The sequence below is a fragment of the Leopardus geoffroyi genome, chromosome B1 (assembly GCF_018350155.1).
Source record: "Leopardus geoffroyi isolate Oge1 chromosome B1, O.geoffroyi_Oge1_pat1.0, whole genome shotgun sequence".
NCBI classification, from domain to species: Eukaryota; Metazoa; Chordata; class Mammalia; order Carnivora; family Felidae; genus Leopardus; species Leopardus geoffroyi.
The window spans coordinates 173,798,889-173,826,607 of NC_059327.1; the positions used below are offsets into that span (position 1 = coordinate 173,798,889).

General features: G+C 46.3%; 1 protein-coding gene across 7 annotated transcripts in view; it reads right to left on the reverse strand.

Annotated features, from left to right (window-relative positions):
• TBC1D1 (TBC1 domain family member 1) overlaps positions 1 to 27,719 on the reverse strand; it is a 224,712-nt gene that overhangs the window by 23,539 nt on the left and 173,454 nt on the right. For all 7 annotated transcript variants that reach the window (XM_045474279.1, XM_045474278.1, XM_045474277.1 and 4 more), the window contains 3 exons: positions 23,097 to 23,282; positions 16,744 to 16,905; positions 10,921 to 11,079 (listed from right to left, as the gene is read on the reverse strand). In XM_045474279.1, coding sequence (XP_045330235.1) covers positions 10,921 to 11,079; positions 16,744 to 16,905; positions 23,097 to 23,282 — 507 coding nt within the window. The remainder of the gene's footprint in view (positions 1 to 10,920; positions 11,080 to 16,743; positions 16,906 to 23,096; positions 23,283 to 27,719) is intronic.

The window sequence follows — 27,719 nt, forward strand, 5'->3', positions numbered from 1 at the left end:
AGTAAAATCACCCAGCTATTAAGTGGCCAACCGAGGATCTGAACTCCGGTCCCTAATTCCGGAGACAGAGTTCTCACACGGTAGATGTCAAAGGAAAAGGTATGGGAATTGGGGAAAAATAGCTATTACCACGCACAGTGTCCCCAGCTCACAGCACGAGTTGCCAGGAGAGCCAAAGTCCTGCCTTCCTTTTTTTCATGAAGACTTCAAGTCCTCTGCCACCTCAGCAAAGCATTCCCCTGGGGAGTCCCAGCTCCTCCAACTCGGTTAGTGTTTTCTGCTTTACTTCTCACTCAGCACTTTCACACAGTCCCTTGTACCAGGCACTGTTGTCTCCATTTGTTCCAGCTGTGTGACCTTGGGCATTCGGTGGATCCCTGAGAGCCTCCCCTTCTCGCCCCGAAGGAGGGAGTGCGACTGCACTTGCTGGGGCTGCCGTGAGGATTAGACACAAGAGGGTGTGCGTGCCTGCTGTGATGCCACACATAGCTGGCACCGAATAAATACCCGCCACGGGGGCGGGGTGCCCCACGTGACCACCAAGCCTGGGTTCTGACGACGACGGTTATTCATGGGAAAGGTCTGTTCAAGCAGCAGCACACATTAGGCCTGCTTCGTGCACCAAAGAACATGCAAGCTAGATGTGGGCTTTCCAAAGTCCTCATGTGAGCACGCTAACAGAATCCTTCCCCCAGCCCGGCCTCGGTGCTCCCCTGGGGACAGGAACTGTGCCATGGAACTGAAAGATGCACCTTTTTTTTTTTTTTTTTTTTTTGCCCTTAAGAGACTCACAGTCTGGTAGGGGAGAAAAACGGGGGGATAAATCCAGAAAACTCAATATTCAGTGACCACAGGTCTTACACAGGATGCTGAGGACGGGAGGTCATGGCCCTGCCTTCATGAGGCTGTCACCTGAGAGAGACGATTTCACATGACTGAAGACACTAGCGGTTCTCTGCCATCGCATGGGGACAGCGAGCACTGGAAGGACAGGCACAGAAGGACAGTTTATAGAGATGAGCCCGAAAGCCAAGAGGCCTGGCCCAGGCCCAGGCCAGGAGTCCAGGAAGGCTGTTTGGAGGAAGTGACTCTTCAGCGGAACCAAGCAGGGGAAACAGGTGTGAACCAAGCAGGCCGATGGGGAAAGCACGCAGGCAGCAGCGATCACACAGGCAGGACCCCCAGGTCTGGGGTCAGCCCATCAGGAGAGAGGACGGGAGAGTTAAGAGCAGGGCCTGTAAGCAAAGGGCTTGGAAAGCAGGCTTAGCCCATGGGCCGTATGAGGGCCATGGAGTCAGCACGGTCACTGAGGGGTCAGAGACATGATTCCTCGCTAAAGAAAACTCCAGGAGCCGGCCTGCAAAACAACCCAGGGCCGGCAGGGGCCAGAGGACGTCAGCCCAGACACGAGCCAGGGAGCGGTCAGAGGCCCTTACCCGGGAGACCAGTGGTGGGGCAGTGTGACCAGCACTGGACTCTGGACTTACTCTCGGGACGGGCTTAGACTGAGGAGAGAGCGGAGAGCAGGCCGAGGCGTTTCTAGCCTGGGAAACCAGGTGAGTCATCAAAATGAAGAACTAATCAGGAAGAGCAGACAGGGTAGAGGGTGGGGCAAATTCCTATTGGGACCTATAAAGCTTTGAGAACCTCATAAATGGAACCAACTCAGTATAGTTCTGCAGTCACTCGACCAAAACCCTTGAAGGAAATGCATTTCACAATTCAGAGTCTGAATTTTAGAAAGGTGACACATCGGTTGTACGTTACGTAACCCCAGCAAGCGGGGCTGAGGATTGCAGCGTCATCACACTTACGATTCTGCAGCGATACTAATGCAAAGCCACACTAAGGAGAACAGCAAAGTCTATGAAAGGCCTCATGGCAGTTTGAGTCAAACTTTGCCTCCAAAGAGTCCAGGACTCGTGACGTTCTGCCAAAAAGGAGTTACAGAAAAACTTCTGGTTTTCATCATCCTTTTGGGTTTTGGAATTACAGATCTAGGACTACAGACCTGTGTTAATTTCTATCACAATTTACAACAAATTAGGTGAGAAAATACATCACAGAATATTTTTAAGAGAAAGTACCCTTCTGCTTCCAAATGCTTGAATTTGGCTTAGCAAGCGCTATTTACTATTCAACCTTGTTCCCGGAGGACTCACTTTTAAAAATGTTTTTAAATTTATTTATTTATTTATTTATTTACTTACTTACTTACTTAAAGAGAGAGAGAGAGAGAGAGACAGAGAGACAGAGAGAGACAGAGAGAGAGAGAATATATCCCAAGCAGTCTCCACACTATTTGCAAAGAGCACAACATGGGGCTCGATCTCATGAACCGTGAATCATGACCTGAGCCAAAATCAAGAGTCAGACACTTACTGACTGAGCCACACAGGTTCCCCTGGAGGACTCACTTTTATGAAAGTGAAAACAGGGTAATTACCCATACAGAAGGGACCAGGTAGGAAGTAGAAAGCTAGGGGCCACTTGTGAGGAACAATTAGGTTTTATTTTAAGCCCTCGGAAACTTCACAAAAAGGGAAGGAAAGGAAAGGTAACACGTGTGTGGGTTAGGGTGCACATCTTGGACCGGGACGGACAGAACTTGCTTCTCAGGCTCAGTCTTAATTCACCCATGCAACCTCAACAAGAGGTGTTATCCTTCCCATTTTTTTTTTAATTTTTTTTTTCGACGTTTATTTATTTTTGGGACAGAGAGAGACAGAGCATGAACGGGGGAGGGGCAGAGAGAGAGGGAGACACAGAATCGGAAACAGGCTCCAGGCTCTGAGCCATCAGCCCAGAGCCTGACGCGGGGCTCGAACTCACGGACCGCGAGATCGTGACCTGGCTGAAGTTGGACGCTTAACCGACTGCGCCACCCAGGCGCCCCCTTCCCATTTTTAATAGTGGAGAAAAAAACAAAACAATACAACCATAATGTAGAACTTAGCTGAGTGTCTTACATAAAACATGACAGATGAGCTCTGATGAATGGAGAGAAAATGTTCCTACGTGGATCTGTCCACGAGGCAGCGTGGTCAAGTGCAGAGGAGTAGCCCACAATTCCAACCGCAGCATGTGTAGCTCGGAATGGACCACCAAACCTGTCTGACACACATTTTCCTCTTCTTTAAAGGGCAGAATGCACACTTTGTGGGGCTGGGAGTACATACACGTTCAATGCCCCACACAAGTGGGTGCAGTTAACGGTGCTCAAGCATGGGCAATGGTCCTCAGATCTGCCACACGGAAAACATAGAAAACCCAGCTTCCAACCAAGACAGGAGGGGAAAAAAAAAAAAAAAAAAAGCATACACACAACAGCTCTGTAGCAAAAATGCACAACTTCTCTTTCAAGGTAGAGGCACAACTTTTTCTCTACTGACTATAAGGTTCCACCTAAGTTTGAAAACCTCATGTTCTAACAAACTTCTGAGGCAAAGTACAGGCCTAGCAACTGATTTCCATGGAATTTAGAATTTCATCAACACGTGGAACTGAACGCTGATGACAATTCCAAATAAAAACAGGAATAAACAGCATCACCATCTAGATTTACCAAAACACCAGTGAGCCCCAAACTTCCAGATCTTCAGGAACTACCCAGACTGGTCTAGTCTCCCATGTTGCAGTGTCAGAAGCTGTCACTGATTTTCTTTATGCAAGAAACCTGTCCACACAAACCTGACTGAGCTGCAACAAACGTCCCAGTGTTCCCAATGCCATTCCCAACACCACTTCCTGTCTCACAGCGTCTGGGACTAGGCACAGCAAGAGAGGCCCCCGCACCGACTCCTAAGTAGGGACAGTCACAAGCTTCTGGTCTTAAGCTCTTGACTAAAGGGACAAGAAGAAGGACTGCCCATCTGACTTCGTAGTGCAGTCTGTGTACTGAATTCTATTTGGGGGGACGCTGTTTCCCTACATTACATGTTTCTAGGTCAATAGTTCTCAATGTATGGTCAGTCTTTCGAGGGTCCATGTGGTCCTTCCTCCCTTCTCCAGCTATGTATCTATCTATGCAAGGTTGGCTTTGTCTTCATGTATTTCAAACAACATAAACGCAACAGATTGAATGCAGAAACAAAAATGAGAATCAGTTAATTCTATTTATCCAGACGTTAAAAGTGTAAAACAGTGCCTCTAAATTTCTTTTATTTTGGAAAATGCATTGTTCATAATGGTATGTTTATAGGTATGTGTTTATCATAGTTCTTTTAAAAGAACACCGCAGCTCACCCACGCTCTTGAGTACACACCCAGGAGAGGGAGGGAAGGAAGGAGGCGAGCCTGGTGAGCAGAAAATGGACCAGGCCGATTAAAAACGTTCCTGGAGAATCTGCATCTGCATTCACGTAATCCAGGACTGAGTGATGCAACCCTCCAACCCCATTTAGAAGGTACTAAGTCAGCGCCAGGAAAGAGCCCTGCATTTTATAAAGGCCACGTATCTGCATGTTAATCTGTCGCTGGTGACTGGAGTCTTGGGCAGTGCACACATCAGGACTTGTTTAGCCCCTTGGACCTCACTACGCACATTATTAACTACAAGTAAAATGCTGCTTACCACGCATGTTTGTTCAAAGTCTGTGAAGATTCTAGAAGAAGGGTCTGACTCAGTGAGAAGGGTAGAAGCTGCACCCGCCTGCCCGCCCACCTGCCTGCCCAGGAACAGCATACTGAGCACTGAAAGAAAGACTCCGGCTTGGGAAAAGTACCTTGCTCCTGCCAACCCTGAGGGAAACGGGGTAAAAACTGTGAAGCCCTTCCTTCCTGCACATGCATCAGGCTACGGTACCTGCCTCTTTAAACACCATTTTATCATCTGCTATGAAGTAGAGAAACGTAGGCCTTCAGATTTCTCTCTAGGGCAGGGTGTCCCTCGCATATAGAGCGAGGAGACTGCTGAGTGGCCAGAGTCAAATATGAATAGAAAGAAACTCCTTATTTGTATTAAAAAGACATGGAATGATTTTGTGTCTCATACGTCTATGTGGTGACGCGTGCTAGAAAGACCTAGAAGGAGACCCACAATTCAGACGTATTTCTAAATGACCTACAACTTAATTTCATGTAGTGCTCAACAGTCTAAGTGTTGACCCTGCTAAGGGATGGTTTTCCAGGATGAATCTTTCCTTCTCTGTCACTTTGAGGGTGAAGATGGGCTTTCTCCCAGCAGTTTCCAAACACTAATGACATGTGAATCACCCAAGCACTTGTAAACATGCACACTCCCGGCCCTCATCTAGGAAAGTCTTCTTCAGTGGCCCATCGGGGACGGTGACCTCAGGAATGTGTGTTTCTCACAAGGCCTTCAAGGGATCCTCAGGTGACCCGTGCCTGGTTCCGGGAGAAATACCATTCCAGTGTCAAGAGTGTCCTGCCCGAGTCTCTCCACAGCCCACTTGACTTAATCCTGGGGAGACCCATGAGCCCCTCAGCATTGGTTTACTTCGCTGCAGCTGCTACGGGAGGCCAGTGGTCTCTCACACACCAGGCCACCTGCAAAGTTATTCGGTCTGCAATTGACAAACAAGTTTCTTTCTTCGCTGCTTCCACGAGGGACCTGGCGACTCCTGCGTCTCCAGGGGGTGGTTCTGGCAAACCAGCACTCTGACGTGACCCTCTGCCTCTCAGCTTCCTCATCTGCACAAGGAACAGTAACCCTAACAACTGAATGATCTCCAAGGCTCCTTCCCTGATGACAGCTGTGATCCCAAGGTCTTCTGAAATGGTCGCGTTTTAGCTCTGAGCCGGATTTGAGAAATACTGGGGAAAAGATATGTTCTGCGCAACTCCTCACAATTTTAATGAAATAATTTGGTCATCGGTTGTTTCGTGTTGGTCTTCCCCGCTAGAATGTGTCTTTCTGAGAAGGCATGGAATGTACCAGGTGCTCAAGAAGCATGTGTGGAATGACTACTGGATGACACGGGGGCAGAGTGGGGAGAGTGCATACAGAGTGCATCTTCTGTATGCAGATTATTTTTAGGAAACATTTGGCTGGGTCCAGTGACCGTTGGAACTGGCTCCTCCCGTGTCTGTGCACATCTCTGCTAAATCCCACAATCAGTGACCTCAAGTGGGTGGCTTAAAATTAGCCCATTTACACTGTGGAAATCTGCAAATTCTATCATCAGGCCTCCTTTTGAGGGGCTTGGGGGAGCTGTTTGCCAGCACACCGGTGACTGGCTTGAAGAATAGAGGGAGACATGAAGCCACCCTGCTGTATCACATCCACATTTAGTCCTGTCACTCTGAGGTTCAAGAGTGATCAATATGCTATTTCGGGGATCAATACGTTCCCATAATGTGGTCTTGATAATACCAGAGCCAAGGACAGACCTGCTGAAATTATGCATGTAGCCGTTGGTGCTGTGACTGTTGAGCTGTGACTGTTCATCTGACCTCCATCCTGCCCAAGTCCCCAACTGGACACAGAGGAGTGTTACATAGCAAGACTGCTGTGCAACAAATTCTGGCTACTTTTCTGGGTTTTGCCATTAACGCTTTTTAGCTTCTCACACAGGACTTCAACCCAAAACTGAAACGGCTACCAGCACCCATCCTCTGCTAACGAACAGCCCCATCTCCTACCCAAAGCGCACAGCACTCAGCTTTTGTGGCATGGCCAAGTGAGGCAAATACCAAACAGGGAGGGAGAAGGGAAAACCCTGTCTGCCCTTCTATATTTAGTCTTCTTAAACACTCTCGGCTCATCCTTCACTCTGGAGGCTCTTCTCCTCATCTTTTATGGATTCTAAAAAAGCAAGGAGAAAATTCTTTTTTATAACACTTGGATTACAGCTCCTTTTCTTCAAGATACCAGGCAGGCTTTACACCTTTGGTTACAATATGTTAAGTGGAAGCAAAAATCAGTACGACAGCTCCCATGCTGGATCGTGGACCCCACCATGTCTGTGGATACCTGCTTTGCCTCTCGCTGCAGCACGGGCATGGCTAACCCCGTGTAGGTGTCACTGATGAAGGGTCTCTAGAAGTCCATCAGGGGCACCTGGGTGGCTCAGTTGGTTAAGCGTCTGACTCTTGATTTCAGCTCAGGTCATGATCTCATGGTTGGTGGGACTGAGCCCCATGTTGGGCTCTGTGCTGAGCATGGAGACTGCTTGGGATATATTCTTTCTCTCAATCTCTCTCTCTCTCTCTCTCTCTCTTTCTCAAAAAAAAAAAAAAAAAAAAAAAGAAAAAAAAAGACTCGAAGTCCCTCAAAAATACTATTACTGGTCACCAAAGACTCTCTAGACCTCTGTGGAGTATATAAACTATGCCACCGCTTTACTAACCTATAGAACACAGATTAATAAAACAAGTAATTGATGTGGGGGAGGATCGGGAGCAGTTTCTATCTGTGTTCTCGGATTACCTGTTCACATTTTGTTCTGGCTAAATCCCTCCTATCAGGGGAGAGGATGGAGAGCCTCGTAGGTGCACGTTCTGAGTGCTGAAAGGTATCCAGGCTGGGATGCCAGGGACAGGAGCCCTGAAATGGTAGAAGACCGAGGAAGGGAGCGTGAAGGGGGTCTCCAGCTAGCTGCTCACTGTCACCGGCAGCTTTTAAGTGTGGCCGTGACCACAGTGAGAGGCACAGCCAGAAGGCAGGATGTTGGTTGTCATGTGATCTACTCAGTAGGGAGAGCCAGAGAAGAGAAAAGCTGCAATTACCTGGGGGCAGCACGAATTATTGTAGGTGGAACCAGGCTTAAGAGGCTGGGGCAGGTTCCTGAACTAAGAATGATTCGCTAAGTATCCTCTGCTCTATTTTCCCTGGGCTGGGTGTGGTCATCCCTAAGGTGGGGAAGCTGTGTTGGCAGGTGGGAGGCAGATCCAAGAAAGACAGAAGCTACAGAATGTCCTGGAAGGGACACGATACAGACACTAAGATGACCTAGGTTCCAGAACTTTCTGCCACCGAGCAGCTTGTAACTGGGACAAAGCACACTACCTCTCTGGGCTTCGTTTATCATCTCTAAAGTGGAAATAATATGTGTCCACATTCACATAGTGTTGTGTAAAGTTGAAACCCGACAAGGCTAAGCAATATGTTTGATAAACTATGAAACTGCCTGACTACCTATTATTCTTACTCTTTGCAGGGAAAAATCTTATAAAAAGCTGATTACATTAGCAGCTCATTTCAGAAAATAAAGCAAGCAGCAGGAAAACAAAAACCCATGAAGTTCCAAAATACCCCAATCAACAGGCATTCTGTTGTGGCCAGGATAAAGATGCCGCCTTCCAGGAAAAACTGAAATACGGATTTGTTTTTGGGCAGCACTGCACACCTTTACTAGGCCTCGCGTTAGCCACAGTGCAGACTAAATAGAGAGTATAGACTAAACAACTAGGTGGGCACACGCTGCCCCTTGGCGAGGAGTGAGGGGGAAGCAGTGGCAAAGTCTGCTAGAACTCCCGCGTGAGCGCTCCCTGAAACCCGACTGAGCAGAGCCCGTGGGCTGCACGCCAGGGCCCACCGCTGGGTGGTCTTCCCAGCTCAAGTCAGGAGAGCAGTCTGGCTCTGGAAGGCTCCCTGGATAAAACCCGGAGACACGCACAGAGGTTTCTTGAAGACGCACTGCTGGAAAGAGCTTTTTCAGGCCTCGGGCGTGCATTCGGAGGGCCCGCAGTAGAGGCCAGGCCAGGACTGGGAAAGAGGTGAGGCGGAGAGGCAGACAGAGCGGTCGGGGAGGGTGGCTGCAGCCGGCCTCTGGGGGTGCGAGGGGGTGCTGGGAGACAGGCAGGGACCAGAGGATGTGAGTGCAGCCTGGCCCTGCCCATGAACGAGAAAAGGCAGCGTCTCAACTCTCACGAGCCCAGTGCTGACCGGAGGACAGGCTGCAGTGGGCTCACAGCAGGGGCGGCACCCCCACCCCAGGCTCTTGAGCTGACCTGGCCTTCTCTTCCCCATCTGCAGAAAAGTGAGTACAGGAGAGCACCAGGAGACAGAGAAGGGAACATCTTTACTGAAGAAGGGAGAACATGGTCCCGCCTCCTCCTCCCACCCCACCGTGGAGTGGGGGGCAGATGCAGAAAACGGCTGTGCCTCCCACCCCCTTCCACCTCCTACTCTCGATTTATTTTTCACTTCATTTCATGTGATAGGAACACAGTGTCATTTTTCTGTTACTCATCACATCAGCAAACACAGCTGCCAGGTCACAAAACTGCTTTCCTTGGGGTCAGTGGGCCAAACGGGCTCCAGCCCCACGCTTTGTACACTGTCCCCACGGAGTCATCATGGTCCGTCAGCATCACCCTTCACCCGGCCAGCCATTTCCACGGGAACACATAGGGATCCTGGGCTCAGAGGGCCTCAGGACAGAGGGGCCTTACTGTGGCACACAGCCACAGTGGGGCGAGGTCCTGCCAGCTAACTGTGTGTCTATGGTCGAGAGCGGACCTCTCTGTGCCTCAGTTTCCTCATTTCTTAAGAGGATACAGGGCCCATTCCCCAGGGCCGTTACGGGGGTCATGTGAGAGTGGCATGCCAGTGTGGTGGCTCCTGTTCAGCAGCTCAAGACTTCTCAGCACCTACTACATGATGGGCTCTGTCCCAGGAGCTGGGGGTAGGAAGGTACATCAGCCCCAGTCCAGCCCACAGAGCACGGCATTAGACTGAGAAGGGCAGTAGGAAGGCGCTGCCCATTCACTGAGGACACTGGCTGGGGAGGGAGGGGTAGAGGGCACAGGCCCTGCAGCCACACTGCTCAGCAGCACACCAGCTGTGTTACTTTAAGCAAGTCACTTAAGGTCTCTCAGTGTTTCAATCTTCTCAACTCCCAACAGAGATAGAACAATAGGTAGCTGGTCCTGGTGTGAAAACTAAAGAAGGCGAGTTAAGTAACTTTACACAGCATTTGGCTCAAGGTAAAGTTACTTAGTAGCTTTAAGTAACAACGGTAATTGGAACAATAATGAATGTGTAAGTATCAGGGAGCGGGACAGAGAGGCTTAGCAGCAGCACCTCGTCGTCTGAAGGCACAGTTTCTCAGAGGTGACATCTGAGCTCGGACCTAATGAAGAACTTTTATGCAGCTGACCTTTTAATCTGCTCTGTGGCCAGACAGATAAAACTCGATGCTGTCTGATCTAGATCACACCCCAGATTACTGGGAAATATCCTCACCTCCTGGCTACTACACGGCCACTGCGGGGCCCAAAGCACAGACGGACCCTCGGGCGCCCTTGGTGGCAGCAGCAGCCGGGATGGACGTTCTGGAAGCAGGACCATGTCCTCTAAAAGCCACAGGGCCAAGCTCCTGCCACGTGGGGCCAGAAGAGGATGCACCCCACCTGCACCCACGGCCACGGACAGGTCAGGGGCCCTTTTCATATACCACAGCTACATCCCAATTCCACGAGTCCTTCACCGGGGCACCTGCGGATACAGCCAATACACTGTGTCCGTCTTAGCATTTTTAACACTGTTCCAGAGACCAGGTGCCACCCCGTTTCCAAAACAAAATGACCCACAACCCACCCACAAACTGCTTTCCACAATTTTTCTTGTAAGTGCTGTTTGTAATTAGTAAAGACCAGGGGGCAGCTCCTGTGATTAGACCAAGCCTTGGTATGGACACTTCTGTTTTCCAGGACGTTCCTTTGGTTGACGATAAAACTGCCTATCAGTATCTGAATTACTGAACTGAACGATGATCACGAGCAGAGCCTTCGTGCGGAGCGGAGTCAACAACAGAGAGAGAGACTTTTTATACACTTTCAAGTACATGACTCCAGGCAGCTGTGATTACTCCAGGGCTTTTCCAATTGAACGTCTCAGCAGTAAATTTTGATTGCTAAACCTAAAGGCGGATCACTAAATAACTCAGACAGTCTCTCCAGACTTTTCAAGTGAGTGGACCTTCCATTTTCGTGTCGAACCAAATGCAGACTTACCGAGGTCAATAAGAATCGCGTGCTGTTGGGAGGTGAGCCGTTTCAAGAGTTCTTTGTATGGCGTGTCCTTTGGCTGCTGCTTACTGGGAAACTGGTGTTTGAGGTGGTGCTGCTCTGCTAGGAATTTCCAGATCTCCCCCCGGTGATGACGTGGCACACCTTCAGGAGAAGGGGCAGGAAACAGAGAGATTTCATGCTCAGAGTACGACATAATAATAAAAATGAGTTAGGTTTCACTCCACTGACAACCTCTTGTTTCATATGAATTAGCAGCGTCGAAAGGGAAAGGAAACAACTAAAATTTTGTCCTACCTGCTCCCCTTCCTTCCTTCCTCCACACCCCCGTCCTTCCCCCCACCTCCACTGGTCCCTCGCACTTTTCTTACGGCTTTCAAATATATATGATGTTCGGACTGTGCTACACTTGGGGGGGGGGGTGGAATACGAGCCCCCATCTGGTGCCAATTAATGTTCGAGGGAAAGACTCCCAGGCGTGTAAAACTACAATGCAAAATGTTGTCTCATACGAGGGTTCAGACGAAGGATGGCAAGATTTCACAGAATCCTTCACTTGTGCCAAGATGTAAGACTGTGGGAAGGGTAAGGGAGAGAGAAGACACGCCGGAGGAAGAAAACTCTCCGTGTTTCTCTGCCTCGGGTGCAGGGCGCATGTGTGGTGGGGGCAGGTGGCAGTGGGAAGGGGGAAGGGATTTATTAGAGGCGAAATAAAAGGCAAGCTACCTGCACTTTATGTGGCAGCTCTGGGGAACCCCGGAATGTTTTTGAGCTGGGGAGGGGGCAGCCTAATTGGGGAATACGGATTAGACACCGTCTACAAGGTGGGCTAAGAAAGGGACAAGAGGCCGGACTGGCCGCGGTCCACACAAACGTGCCTCGGGCAGCATTCAACTGGGACGGGAAAACAAGAAAAGCCACCCGAGAGCCTCTACTCCACGTTTTCAGTACAACTGATTTGACTACGCGACGTGATTAAAAATGTCCTCTGAAACTAGGAGAAGTTCTCTTAAAGCCAATGACGTCATTTAAGGCAAACTTTGCAGGAATATTGACGGTTTTGATTCAGAACTTTTTGGTTCACCATTAAGCTGTTACAAGGCCCGAATGTAGAAATGGGGAGACAAGGGAGCCTGCAGAGTAAGACACCAGATCTGTCTCGTCTCTGACAGGAGCCCTCTGGAGAGAAAAGGAGCCTCTGATTGAGGGACTGAGGTCTCCTTCCTTCCACGAAAAAATGGAACCGCTTTGAACACTTTCCTGCTCATCAGAGCGTCTGCCCAGGAAGACAGTTTTCCTGGTTTTCCACTGGCCACATCTGACGCAAGTCTGTACCCTTGGCAAGACAGCAGCGGCAGGTTAGACCAGCACGAGGTTGCCAGGTGCTGTCGCCATCCTAAGTACTGCGTCGTTGTCCCCACGACCCGCTGAGGGACACTGGATGATGACCCTTCCTGGTAAAGACAAGGAAGCTGAAGCCCACAGGAACAGGTCCCTCAGCCGAGATCACCCAGCTGGGTAGGAGCAGAGCAGAGGGAGGGACTGTCGTCTCTGTCAGAGCAGTCAGCAAGCTGCTACTCGGGTGGGGACCAGAGAACATATATTTTGTGTTCTTGCCTGGCGGTTAATAATGAAATCATCATTTGTGGATCTGAACCAGATAATGGTCAATTTCATTTATTACCAGATCCACAAGGAACTATTTAGAACAATCACTCAGCCATCTCCTAGAAATATCCTGGGTACGGTAAGCAATTTGACTTTTCCCTTACACAGCCCAGTTGTAAAAGAAAACAAAAAAGGCGAGCCTGTGGGAGAAACACAGGGCCACACTTCACTGTGACCACAACTCACACCCTCTCTAAATGCTGGTCTTGGCATTAATCTCATGATCCTGTGTAGTGGGCTGAATGGTAGCCCCCAAAGATGTGTGTCTGCATCCTAACCCCTGGAACCTGTGAACATGATTTGGAAAAAGAGTCTTTGTAGACATAATTAAGGTCTGAAAATGAGATCAGCATCCTTATGATACAAGTGGGCCCTCTATCCAATGACGTGTGTCATTACAAGAGACACAGAGAAGACGAGAAGAGCAGGCAATGTGATCATGGAGACAGAGAGCACAGTGACGCAGCCACAAGCCAAGGGATGCCCAGTGCGTCCCTGCCCACACCCTGACCCCAGACTTCTAGCATCCAGGAGTGTGAGAAGAAAATTTCTGTTTTAGCCATCAATTTTGTAATAATTTGTTACGGAAGCAACAGGAAACTAACACACCCTGACATCTGCCTTTTTAGATTACTCCATTCCTCTCTCCCTGCTTCGAAGAATATCATTGTGTGTGTGTGTGTGTGTGTGTGTGTGTGTGTGTGTATGTGTGTGTGTGTGTGTGTGTACACGCGCACACAAGCCCTTAACATTTCAAACTATAATAGAAGTAAATGTGGCCTAAAAAACAGTCACCACGTTGTGATTTATAGTGGGGCTTTTTCACAAACTATTATTTTCAAACTGGGATATTTTCCCAAGGTATGAGATAACCAATTTCCTCTTATTACTAAGTCATTCCCATTATCTTATCAGACGTTTATTTTTTGGAAGAAGAGAATATCGCTTGTGTCATTGGACAGTACCACATATTCTCGTATTTAAGAGAGCTTAGGTTTTGTGATTTAAAAACAAAGAGTCATGTGAATTGGAGCCAATGTTTTTGCTGAGAAGGACTGGAACAGCCTTCCCCATGCTCAGTTTTGCCTCCACTCGTACCCTGGGCCTGCAGGCAGGGTTCCGGGTGGACAGGAGGCCACTCTCCCCCTGAATATAAACACCTTTTTATTTTTACTGACTTCAAGAGTAATTTGTGCTCACCACTTAAAAAAAAAAAAGCCCTTCTAAAAATGCAAAAGATATAAAGAAAGTGAAAAACCACTCACTCATAACTAGAGTGAACACATAATTCACCACGCCAAAGCAGGAAGCATTTGAAAGCAGTGAGGAAGGCTATTTATTATTTCACTGGGACAAGCTGTAAACCAGGGCTGTGCCAGGTAAACCAGATGTATGGTCATCCTATTACTCGGATATGTGCAATTGTGTCATGCATGTGTCACACACTATGTGCATACAGAAATATACAACTGTACATGAGACCACACAGTATTTTTTTTTTTTTCATTTACTTATCTCAGACATCTCTTACACCAGTAAATACAAATCTACTGTGCCATTTTCGAGGACTATGGCACAGGGCAGTCACATGGCAGGAGTTTCTGGTTCTGTTTTAGCTACTGGCTACACAACGCCATAATATGCATTCTTCCTACTGCAGTACCTTTTTGACTGGTTAATTTCTAGAACAGGTTTCTACATGTGGCATTGCTGGATCACAGGTAAGCAGTGTTTGCATCTGGCCTGAACTGCCAACTGCTGAGGTGCCCTCTTCGCAATCTCAATCCTAGAAAAGTATACTCCGGTTCACAAAGCTCTACCTTGCTATCTTCAGTGAAATCATTTAAACCCAAACTAAGCTTTGAGTTATTTAAAGCTCTACAGAATTATTCTTCCTTCTCCTAAGCTGACACACTAATCCTGCTGCTCTGATCCAATTTTAACTGGGAAGGCTTATAAATCCCTTTTTTCATCACTTAGGGGTCCTCAGATCATTAAGAGGAAGGGCCTCATCACCCACACAGGGACTATCTTCTCTTTCAAAGTCTCTGTAGTAACTTGGCCTCTACCTAAGAGGCCAAAGGGGTGGTTCTGACCCCCCCTTAATCTCGTTTTTTTATTCTGAGCTACAAGATGGACTGTGGGCATTTGTTTGGAATCATTACATCTTATGTGTTAAAACCAGCCGAATAACTGAAAAAGCCCCTTGTGCAGTTAGAAATAGAGTTTCTGCCACAGAAGGTATGATATGACCATGTCAATGGACACAAGAGGGTTAGCCTCAGCTCATCTCAGTTTACAAACTGTACAATCACCTATCCCAAAGTTCACTACACAGGTTCCAGATGCCTGGAGTGTTTCCATCAGTTCCCTCTTGTCAAATACATAACAAAAACCAGTATCTCCAGGTGCCGGTTTCTAAGAAACTCAAACATTCAGAACAGCTGTCACAGACCCATGCGATTTACCTTTTGTACAAGCAAAGCCACCTGAAGACCATCATATAGTCAATAGTGAAAAGGGAAAGAACAGAGTCCTTCTTTTCTCTGCTTTCTCCCTTTTCCAAACGGCAATCTGGGGCCACTTGGTGCAATGGTAAGCCTCCAGCAATCACTAGGGGCAAAAGAACGTGAGAACTGGAAGAGAGTTGTGAGACCCTCTGTAGGGTCTATGCCTCTCACTCTAGCTGCCAGAAGGCTGGAGCCCAAGAGGGCGAGGACACCTGCCAAAGGTCACACGGGAAGCCGCTGGCCAATTAAGAGTCTGAGTCCTCACCACCCGCCACACTTCTGCTCTCTGAGGAGAGCACTGCCGAGGCAGGTCCAACCACAGGTAGTGCTGTGTGGTGGTGAGAACTCCAGGAGATGGGTGTGTGAACAGGCCCTGGGCCCATTACAACAGTCATGTTTCCTTATCCATAGAAAGGGGAAAGTCGTAACTAGCAATCACTACATATTATTACTGAAACTGACACAGTCAAGTTCAGATAAAGGTTAAATAATGCCCACAGACTATAGTAGGAGTAAATGCTTTGGCCCACTCACTCTCTTGAGATAAGTAACACTGTGTAACTTCTTCCGCTGAGCTGCTAACAAAGTCCACAGAAGAAAAACTAAGCTTCATACATATTTGAACTGCTTTGTCTGAATTCTTGGTTATTCTTGACTAAACTGACCAGAACTTGATAACCACTAAAATGAGACTCCAAAGGTCTCTGATCTTGCCAGCAGATGCTAATATACATTTATTTAAAAGAAATGGTTGTTTTACTTGAACACTAATAATCATCAAAGTTAAGCTGTAAAATGGAGCTACTCAAACTATTTGTGAAGAACCAGTTTTTGTTTTCTTTTAAAATGTTCCAATCCACTGCTGATACTTTTATAAAATATGGTAAAAATGAATTTATATAAAAATGAAACAGAAAAAAAAGACTGATAAAAGACAAGTCCACTTTTTTTTTTTTGGATCACCCTTGTCAAATTACTGGAAAAGTTTCTAAATGTTTAGTCCCAAGTCCTATTCTTAGGCCAGTAGCAGTGTGGACTGGCACACTGTCAGTAAACCACACTAAAAACCCACAAACACTGCCTACCCACCCGGGCCCTCCAGGGTAGCAGGGATGTGCAGTGTGCTTCCAGGTATCAGCTTTTTTACTGCTCACAGCAATCACTGTCATCGCCCACACCTCACAAACAGGGAAAGTGGAACTCAGAGAGGCTAAGTCACTCGCCTAAGATCACATGGCAAATCAGTAGGGCTGGGATCTAAACCTGGGATGACCTGTCTGAAGTCTGTGCATAAAACTGTGTTGTTTCCCCAGAGAAGCCATGCAATCAGTTTTTGCTTTACCATCTAACTTAGATATGTCATCATTACCCAGTTTGTAGGCAACTAAGCCCTGTTTTCCTATCTTCTTCCTGCTTCCTAGGCTTCTGGGCATTTTAATTAATTAAGAGGAATCATGAAAGGTGATGAAACTCACACAAATTAAGATATGTGGAAACAGACTAGAGAAAGGTGTGGTAACTACGAGAGAAACAGCCACCAAAATTGGGCTTTAATGTTTTTTTATTCCATACCTCTTCCCAACATCAATGGGAGGTAAGGATGGCGGGATGGATTCCCCATAAAGCTTACCTTGCCCAACAGCCGAATGCATTTTTTCCATGTCAAACTTAATTTTTGATCTTCCTGGAGTGCTAAGCATCTTTTCCCACACTGTGGTCACTTCTTTAAGACAAGGAGTGATTTCTTCATAATCAAGCTTCAGGCGCTTGTTCAGCAAATCGCTTTCAGAGGCTAGAAGAGATCACGCAAGAGTGTTAGAGAATGCTATGGCTACAAGTCTTCATTTCCTAGCATCTAGCATCACTACTGGAATGGTGAGCAGTTACAGCCAAGCTGACAGGTCCAGACTAAAGTCACTGTTCCTGCGCCACCCCATTTTCCTTACCTTAGAAAAAGCTGAGTATGCCTAGTAGGTGTCCTTGATTTATTTCTCTGACCCCTGCACAACGCCCCGCCCTGCCCCAAGAAACCTGTTGGCTCCACTACTAAAATATATCCCATACCTGTCCAGTTCTATCAATCTTCACAGCTACCCTACTAAACTGCAAACATCTTAAGGACAGGAGCTATGCGTTAAGATTCCTGGTGCCTGGCATGGTTAGAGATGAACACAATTTCTTCATCTGAACCAGGAGAGCCTCTCCAAGGACAGTTCCTCCCTATTTAGAGCCAAACCTTCTTAGGTAGCCTCTACCTCGTCATGTTTCTGCTTCCTGCAGCTCAACAGAATAAATCTTTCCTTTCATATGACATCGCCCCAAATGTACGAAGGTAGTTGTTATTTCCCACCAACTTTATTCAGCTTAAACTGCCTTAAGAATTATACCTGGATTACCAAACTGGGGTTGGGCGGGGGGAGAGGCAGGGAATCGATAAAGGAAAAGTTTAAATTGATGATTCTCAGGATTAAATCTGACAACTTCACTCCCACCTAAAACCATGATATTCTATTTCAACACAGTGGTGATGTCGTGAGCCCCCAAATCCATCCCACCTCAGGTCTCAGATCTTGACAACACATAGCATTGCCCAGCTAAATGAGCCAGTACACAGGCCTCTGCAGAGACGATCAACTGTGGTCTTTATGATAATAATAAACAAATGCTATGTCCTAAGTACTTTATATTCAGCAGCAGTTAATCTTAATGACTCTCTGAGGCAGGGCGCTGGTTGAGAAAACCAAGGCCGAGAGGCTGACCAGCAACTCCCAGGTCCCTGAGCAGGAGGTGGGGCGGGCCTGGGGCCCTTGCCCTTCTCCATTGCACTATGGGGCTTATGGTTACACATCTTTTTTCTGCAACTAGGCATGTATCCATCAGGGGCCTGAAATGTTTGACAGGACCCAGGGGAACTTTCCAGGCCTAGAGTTTTTTCGAGTGAAAGATTTTCAACACAAATGTGATCTCTTTAACAGATACAGGGCCATTCAGATCTTTTTCTTCTCATTTCAGTTTTGGTAAACTGTACTTCTCATGCAGTTTGTCTATTGCATCTCAACAGTTAAGTTTACTGGCATACAGCCATTCGTAGTCCTAGAGACACTGCTAAGTCAACGCAGACATCACATAAGTGTGTCTTCCCCAAGCCCCCTCAGAGTCCACATGCTCTCCCCGCCCCCAAGTGTGTCCTCCCCCAGCTCCCTGAAGGTCCCGGTGCTCCCCCCACCCCCGCCCCTCCAAGTGTGTCCTCCCCCAGCCCCCTGAAAGTCCACACGCTCTCCCCACCCCCATCCCCACTTGATTCAGGAGTAGAGGAGGGGCCACAGAAGTCAGAGGTGCTGGAGCAGGACCCAAAGTCCCCCTCCCCCCCCCATACCTTCCTCCAGGTCCAACCACTACACTGAACTCCAGTGCCTATTATTTTTAACACGGGAATTACAGCTACCTCATTGAGTTATTCTTGTGAGGATTCAGTGAGATGAAATATACCAAGCATCCAAAAAATTCTGCTAATCAGCAAGTACTCACAAATTATCAAAAATATAAAGACAAATAAGGAAAGGTCTAAAATGTTGCTTTACAAACTAAGTGCTGATAACATGAAATAAAATATTTTGTTTTTCCGTGTTAGAAATTGAGCAAAGGCTAACTCAGTTAATCTAGTTAACACTACCCTAATGGTAAGACCTTATTCATGTGATGCATGGATTATGTACTTAATGGACTCGATTACTGCCTTCAAGTACAAATGCAAGAAAAGATGGTGCTGAACACGTCCCTCATCCAGCCTCTCACTTCATGGACACAGAAACTGAAGTTCAGAGCAAGTATAGGGCTTGCCCTAAGTTATTTACTGGCTGGTGGGTAGTCAAGTGACTCCAGGCCTGGTGCTGCCTCTCTTGCGATTTTCTACCTACCATCTTTATTCTTTTCCTTCTCACTTTGAAGAATACATTTTTTTTAAGGTCCCATTAAACCACCTTGTGGCAAAGCAGGTTCAGGACTAGCCTTGCTGGCCAGTGACTGCAGGTAGCACTGGGCTCTCAGTGCCAAGGGACATTTCTCTGACAGTGAGCTCTGCTGTGAGCCTGTCTGGCTGCACTAAAGAGCCCAGCAAGCTATGCAAGGAGCCTTCTCTGAACTCAACAGGACAATAACATCTAGCCAGAAGATTCCGCTGAAAAGGCTTAATCCATGTATTTTACCGTTGGCCTAAGCACTATCCTGCAGTTTGAGTGTCCTAACATTGCTGCCTAAAATCCAGAGCCTCCAAAATGTCTTATTAAGCAACGCGGATGGTACACGCTTGCAACAAATGTCAAAGCTCCCAGACAAGGTCTTTATGTACAAGACCAAACCATTTAAAATATTAAATAAGGGTCTACAAACCCACAATTGAGTATTTCTGGGGCTATGGGACACTAGGACTACACGAGAGCAAACGTAACCTTACAGAAGATTCATCTAAAACATTTATTACCATCTACCATGAATGTATGAGCCTACTCAGACTTCGGACTAATGACGTTCAGGTCTGATTTATGTCTCTTACACAGGGTGGGCTGTAGCTGCCTGTCCCCAATCCTGCATCGCTAGTGACTGCCTTCACAAATAAAATGTTCTTCCAACTACCATCACCTCTTTTTTTTTTAATTTTTTAAATGTTTTTATTTATTTTTGAGAGACACAGAGAGACAGAGCATGAGTGGGAGAGGGGCAGAGGGAAAGAGAGGGAGACACAGAATCTGAAGCAGGCTCCGGGCTCCGAGCTTTGAGCACAGAGCCTGACACGGGGCTCAAACTCATGATCTGCAAGATCATGACCTAAGCCAAAGTTGGCTGCTTAACTGACTGAGCCACCCAGGTGCCCCAATTACCATCATCTCTTAAAACTTTAGTAAGGAAAGGCTAAGAGGCTGGAAGCATCAGTGATTAAGTGACCGCCAAACTTGTAGGGATGTTAGAAGAACCGCAGTCTTTATTTATTTATTTTTCATAACCAACATAATGCGTTTGCTTAACCAGGAAAAACCCTTTAAAAAAATATCAATTACATTTCAGTTAAAATACAAAATTCAATGTGTTATCATACCATTATGCAGATATAGTGTAACACTTTAATCTGAAGCATGAAATTTTGAATTACATCAGTCAGTGAGATAAGCAATAGTGTTCTGACCCCAAACCATGGTTGTACTGAACCACACATCCTGTCCTGCATTGGGCTTCTCACATCTTCATTTGTAATAGGGGAGGAATGGCCTTGCAGAGGGACATGGTGGAGACTGCTGGCTTGGGAGACAAGCAATGTATTTTGGTCCCAGAACCATTAAAAGTTATCTGGGGAAATTAGAATTCAGCTTTCAACCGCCTATAAGGGACTGAAGAGAATTTAGATGATGTGGTTTGGTTCCTGCTCAGATGCAATGCTTCCCGAATAGTAACAGATACTTAATCCACATATTCAAAATCTAGGATGGGGTGCCTAGTGGCTCAGTCAGTTAAGCATCTGACTTTAGCTCAGGTCATGATCTCGAGGTCCGTGAGTTCGAGCCCCGCGTCAGGCTCTGTGCTGACAGCTCGGGAGCCTGGAGTCTGCTTTGGATTCATATTCATATTCATTCTCTCTCTCTCTCTCTCTCTCCCCTCCCCTCCCCCACTCATGCTCTGTCTCTGCTTCAAAAATAAATGAACATTAAAAAAATTTTTTTTTAATCTAGGAAATAGGCTTAATTAACCATGGAAGAACCTCCTCACACATGTTCTTCTCATTTCTTTCTCAAACAGCATGCAATCTAGCTTAAACACTAGATCAATTACAAGAACAGCATCCCACACCCAGCTACAATTTAACTTTCTTTTAAAAAGAAGTTAAACAAACAAACAAACAGTGTAGCAGAATGACTGTCTCTCTAGTACATGGTATACTCCTGGTTGGTTCATGTCAAATCTTGCTTCTGTATTTAATGAGAAAGTTCTGCCCCCATCCCACCCCAACAAAGCTTACAAAATGTTTTTTTAGGCAATTCACGGTCAGGCTCTTACTGATGATGAAGTGTCTCAGCAATATAGGTACCATACTCACAGAAACAGTCAATGCTTTCTGAATTAAACAATTTATTGTGCTTTCACCACAATGGTGAACACATATGTTGAACTTTATAGAGACAAAAAGAGAAATTAATGCAAATAGCAAGAATGCAAGACCTCACAGGATGGACCACCGCCAGATGGAATGAGGAAGCGGTGGCAAGATGTTGGCAAGGCCCAGTGAACTTGATGCAACACCTGGCCAGGTGTTCCAGGTCACCTTAGGGAACACTTCCCTGTTCACTCTTGTCTGTAATCATCATTTACACAGCTTCACAGAAGCTTTGCTCTCGTGGCACACTGATCAGTCTCTTCGATGGCAGCCATGACGCCCCCAACGTCCCAAGAAGCCAGCCGGTGCCATGCCCATTTTGCAGCTACGCCCTGATTTTCCGTGGCTGTCATTTGCAAGCAGACTGGCCCGGAGAAGTGTCAGGACTTATGGCCTACATGATGAACTGAACTGCCTCTCTGCTTTTCAACAAAGACCCCAACCCAATATATGCATGAATATGAGTCCTGTGCTCCAAAGCAGTCATGTAGCTGATGTACCTTCAGCGATGTGATCACTGTCAAGTCTCTTTCAAGCATCTGCTTTTAGAATTGCCTTCAAGAACACCCAAGAAAATGGTAGAAAAACCAAGTTGGAAGAAATCTTAGCAATCACTGCAGTAAACTCCCCTCACGGTTGCACCCTTTTCCACAGCACCTCGAGGGTCTCTCAGCCTCAATACTGGATACAGGGAGAGCCCACAGCACCTGTAAGTAGCCCACGCCAAATGCTCAACTATTTTCATATTCAAAGGTCTTATTACTTTGTATCTGACTTCGTGTTTTCGGTCAAAGATGACATACGCTAGTGGACTATGAACCTTACGAGATTTGGTGCCTTAATAACCTTCAGCTCTATATGCAGACATCAAGATAAAAGACGAAGATCTGTGGCCAAGGAGTAAATTCAATGAAATGTGCTCTAACTGCCAAACTGCCAAACTGCTCTGGGCCGTGGTGGCACAAGTGAACTGCCCGCACAGCCTCCTTTGGAAAGAGTACATTCAGATTTCCCCCATCAAAATGCCCAGTATTTTATATCCAGTCAGCTCTCTATACTCCAGGACCCACGTTCTTTCCACCATACCACCCACTTCACTTAGCTGCTATGAAGATAATATTTTTTGGTTCAAGCAACAGTAAAGAAAACAGGAAATGAACAAAATCTAAACTTTCAAAGTTCAAGTCGTATTTTGATACTGACATAACCCCAGGCAAGAACTTGGCTGGTGTGAGCCTCAGTTTCCTCTTCAGGCTAACACCTGCCTTCTGGAAAGCTTTCGGCAGCATTAAAAGAGTCTGTCTATAAAACATCTCGATCTTGTTCAGTTAGAACTCAGCTAATGCTGAAGCTTCGTCCTCTTTGCTTTAGGTTACCTGCAACCCACTCAAAAGGCACATAGAGTGAGGTTATGAATTTCACTGATTTGTGCAGGATTAGTTCACACCTACCACCCAGCACAGACTGTGGCTGGGGACAAAGTAAGGAGGGAAAGAGAAAACAAAACAAAAAAAAAACACTCTTCAGAGAGTTGAAGCTTACATTTGAGGGTTGTCTCTTGGAAGTTCCAGATGTTATGGCTCAAACGACCATCCAGGAATAATTTAATGCACTGGGTGAGGTTATCATGAAGCCTCCAGAAAGTAAAAAGCACTAACTCCACTTTCAAAAAGTAAACAGATATTTTGTATATATGTATGTATGTATGTACGTATGTTAGAGCATCTTGGTTTGTTTGTTTTTTTAAAGATGGCATTCTTCTGTGTGATGCGATTCACTTCAGAGCCAAGACAATTTAAGATTATCAGCCCTGTTCATTCTAAAAAACATGGCAAACCAACCTTGCAGCTTCTGATTTTCCTTCTCCATTCTGAGCAGCAGGATCTGCTGTAGAATAGCCTTTTGCCATAACTCTCGAAGCTCTCGAGATGTCCTTTTCCTCTCCTCTGGGACAGGGCCAGCGGGCCCATCTTCACAAACCGGTTCTAAAGGAGATCGTGGCGGTAGCTCTCCCAGCTCAGAGTAATCTGGGGACAGAAAAGGACATTTCAGAACGGTAAGACTTATATTTAAACATAGTGTCAGATCAGAAAATTCTGCTTGCTCGCATATTATGAAATGGTATCACCAGATTCAAAATTCAAGTTTTAATATGCATTGAAATAAATTGGGTGTGAGCTACAACCATCAAATTATACATCAAACAGTAAGCAAAAGTTGTAGGAGCTGAAGAAATGTTCAAAGATACCTACTTTCAAAGGTGTAATATTTCTATTTTCTTCTGAGTTAATGACTGTATTATTGGTAACAGCAAACGCTCTAGAGTGCTCACTCTGTACCACATCGTCCTGGGGGCTTTATGGATACTAGTTTATTTAACACTCAACCACCCTCAAATGTAGCTACTGTAATTACTCAGTGTTAAAGAAAAGCAAACTGAAGCACATTTGACACTTGCCAACTGTCACACGGCCTGGAAGTACGGAGCCAGGACTGGGGGCCCAAGGAGTCTGGCCTCCATGTGCATTCTTAACCACTATGTTAAAGGCTAGGTATTTTGGAAGAAGATGAAAGCATATTTAATAGCCAATAATAACAGTGACCATTAACGGATCCTCTACCAAGTGCTGGGCACCACGCCAGGAGTTTTATACAGACAGACTCATTTAATCCTGATGACAACGCCAGAGGCAGGATTAATTAGCCTGAAGAGAAAACTAAGGCTCAGCCAAGCAAAGTAACTTGCCCAGGGTCAGGCGGTGAATACACAGGTGTGTTGGGATCGCAACCGATGTCTGCCTGATTTGGAAGTTCACGCCTTCTGCTAGATATCCCTACAATTCAGGTTTCCTATGTCACCAGTTTCCAAATTTCTAGTTATTAGTTGAAATCTCTTCACATTTCATGCATGTGCATCTTTCTCAACTGCAGACCCCACTGCTACACAAAGTTGTTATAACTCACAGACACCTTACAGACCAGCAGAAAGAACGCCCCACCTGCTCACTTTGAAACTGGCGGAGAAGAGCAAAAGCTCCTGTGTGAGCGGACCTCACCTGAGGCGAAGGATTCGTGGGAATGTCAGTCTAAACTGAATCTAAACAAAACCATGGTCTTAACACATGCTGTGAAAAGCCGTTCAGACAGCTCAAATCTCACAACCACCCAGATCACAACATTCAGTCTCTTCCAGTGTTCCAGTGCTCCAACACAATGCCACATGACGATTAATTTCCAGAACAGCTGTTAGCGTTGACTTCTCATTATCTTTGGCTAAGGTTGGGTTTGATTTGCTGCTATGAAATCTATGAAATCAAACATAAGCTACAAAACATTTCATTTCCTAAAGTCACTTGTCCATCTTAACTCCTCTTAAAGTTACTGGATTAAAATAATTTATGATAAGCATTAAGAATGCTCTGTGATCTCTGTAAGCATTTAAATACTTATCATCACATTTCTATCTGTTTATTTATGATCCTATTAAACGAATGAATACATTAAAATTCTTCTCTCGGAGGTAGTCTGTGCACATTTGTTCTTATAGAAGGGTGCTCACGTGTAATGGTCAGTATAAAAGCAGGAATCACACTTGTCTGTACAGAATGATCTCAATCTTATAAATATGATGAGAAGCAGTATAGTTCAGTGATTAAAAGGTCAGGCTCTGGAGCCAAGCTGTTTGGGTTTTAACCAAGACTCCACATTTTTTGATTTTGTGATCTTCAAGCTGCTTAACCTCTTTATGCCTCGGTTTCCCAATCTGCCGGGCAGAAATAACAGCACCTCCCTCACAGAACTGTTACAGGGATTGAGTTAATACATATCACATACACTACCTGAAACAGGGGTGAACACACAGTAAGAATACAGTGAATATTAGCTTTGTTTGCTATTACATAGTCATTAAGGGCACACAAAAAACTATTGGAAGGAAACACATCAAGATTTAGCCACTCAACTGTAAGCTCTAAGAAAGCAAGACAAGGCCACCTTGTCCCTGAGGGTTTCCCTGGCATCCGGCATAGTCCCTGACACCCAGCAGGTCCCTGGCACACAGCTATTGACTAAAAGAACAACTAGATGGGTACGACGTTTGGGCGTGCTTGCTGTTTTCCTCTGTATTTCCTACATTTGTGACAATGAATAATTTTCATAATTAAAAAACTGAGGGAAAATAATGCAAACCTGTGATGATGTAAATCAGAGATTGAAAAATGTTCTGCAAAACACTCAGAAAACAAACCAATCCCCCCCAACAGCTGTTAGCATTAGTCGTTCCTGAACACAACATAGCTCAAGCTCTTCCTTTTTCAGAAGGAATTCTAGTCGGTGTTCTTATTTCATCTTATTCTGCAGCCTCAACTCTTCCATTTGAGCTCTTGTCTACCCTTTTTTCTTTTACCATCTTGGCTGCTGAAACTCCGCTGAACAATGCGGTGGTGATTCAAGTTCTGCTTCGTCTCATATTGAAGGATTTATACGCCCACTGTCTGGCAAGGGTCTTGTTTCCAAAAGGTGATTGCTAGGAGACGGACTCACTGTGGGGCGGGGGGTTGGGGGGGGCAGGCAGGGCAGGGAGGGGGACAGGCTCGCCACACATGATTTCATGTGCACAGAGCAGGCAGCCAGGGACCCACCTGGTGACGGAGCACGAGGAGCAGTCAGTCTAGAAATTCTTTCCCATTCTCAAACCCCACTAATGAGTCAAGGGCTCATTCGCGTAGCCTCCTGCCTCCAACCTGCCCTCCCCTCCTCAACGCCTTTCTCCTCCGGAGCATCTTGCACAGTCCTACTGACTTTCAGACCCTGCAAGGTAATGAACAGAGCATAGCCCAGGCTGGACTTGATGGAACACGTCTGGGAGTTTCGGCTGTTTGGTCCCCAGGTCCATCACTCTCTGCCAGTTGGGTTGCTGACAAAAACCAGAGTCTTTTGAAGCTCCAGAGTTTGCTATTTTCTTCTTCCAAAGAAGTAGATCTGCAAGGAGTACAGGCATTGCCTGGAGATGAGGACACGCACTGCCTCCCTAATGTGCTCTCCTTGAGCTTAGTTTTCTTATTATCCGTCACGGCTCAGCCTGGTAAGCATTTACTGTTGAGTCCTCAACACAAATACGCACGTCTGGGTCTCACAACCATCTCACGAACCAGGTGACACTGTCATCCCCATTTTACAGCCATTATAACTAAGGTGCAGTGAAGTTTTGTAACCTGGGCCAGGCCGCATGGCTGGCAAGAGTCAGGGCCACGATGTGAAGTACAAAACGTTCACCCAGGGCTCTTCTGACTTCCAGATGCGCAAGCATCACATGGGATCTTGCTAAAACCCAGATTCTGGTTTAGCAGATCTTTGGGGAGGCCGAGAGTTTGCATTTTTCAGAAGGAATTCTAGTCGGTGTTCTTATTTCATCTTATTCTGCAGCCTCAACTCTTCCATTTGAGCTCTTGTCTTCCCTTTTTTCTTTTACCATCTTGGCCGCTGAAACTCTGCCGAACAATGCGGTTCAAGTTCCCAGGCGATGCCGCCACCGCTGGCTCTCAGAGCTCCTTCTCCACAAGGCAGCTTTACCCCTGGCCCTCCCTCCCACAGCCCCCTGTACTGGGCACATCAGCTCATTTCCCTTCACTGCTACCACTAGCAGCTAAAACTTCGTGCAGGCACTGTTGTCATCAACTGCGTGAATCGAGGCGTTCACACATGCCCACGGCTTATCCCGGCCTCAGCCGGGGTGCCAAGGCCAAGCGCAGCATACAAAGAAAAATGACCAGTCCTAGTGTTAATTTCACCTCTGAATTCACGAAATAAAAGCTAATCCACTGTAAAGGTCACCAAATAAACCTAACAGCTGACAGCAGGCTTTTTGCAGCCTCAGCACGATTGACATTTTGGGCTGGATAATTCTTTGTCACGGGGGACTGTTCTGTGCATTTTAGAGGATTTAGCAGGTTCCCTAGGCTCTACACACCAGAGGACAGTAGTATTTGCCCACCCCAGGAGTGACCATCAAAAACGCCCTGACATTGCCAACTGTCACACCTGGGGAGGAGAAGGAAAACAAAATCATCCTCAGCAAGAACTCCATGCAGAGTATAACTCCCCATCACTTAATCCTCTCCTAAACCCTGGGAATGGGTAAAAATATATTCCCCCTCACCCAAATTCTTTTTATGTGGTGACAATTACTGATGTTATAGTTTATAATTAACAATTTTTAAACATATCCTTTGTTCTAAATGTGGCCTGTATAATCCTAGTGGGCTGTTTTCTTATCAATGCAAAAAGATCTAGATTTGGGTCATAGCTTTCTAACAGTCTTTTCTCATGGGTGCATGCACACATGTGCTTGAGGTACAGTCCATGTGTATTCACATGCATGGGGTTGAGTGGAGTGACAGGGTCAGGGCAAGAATAATATTAAGATGTTGGACAGTCAGCTGAGAGCCTTGTTCCAATAATAAATA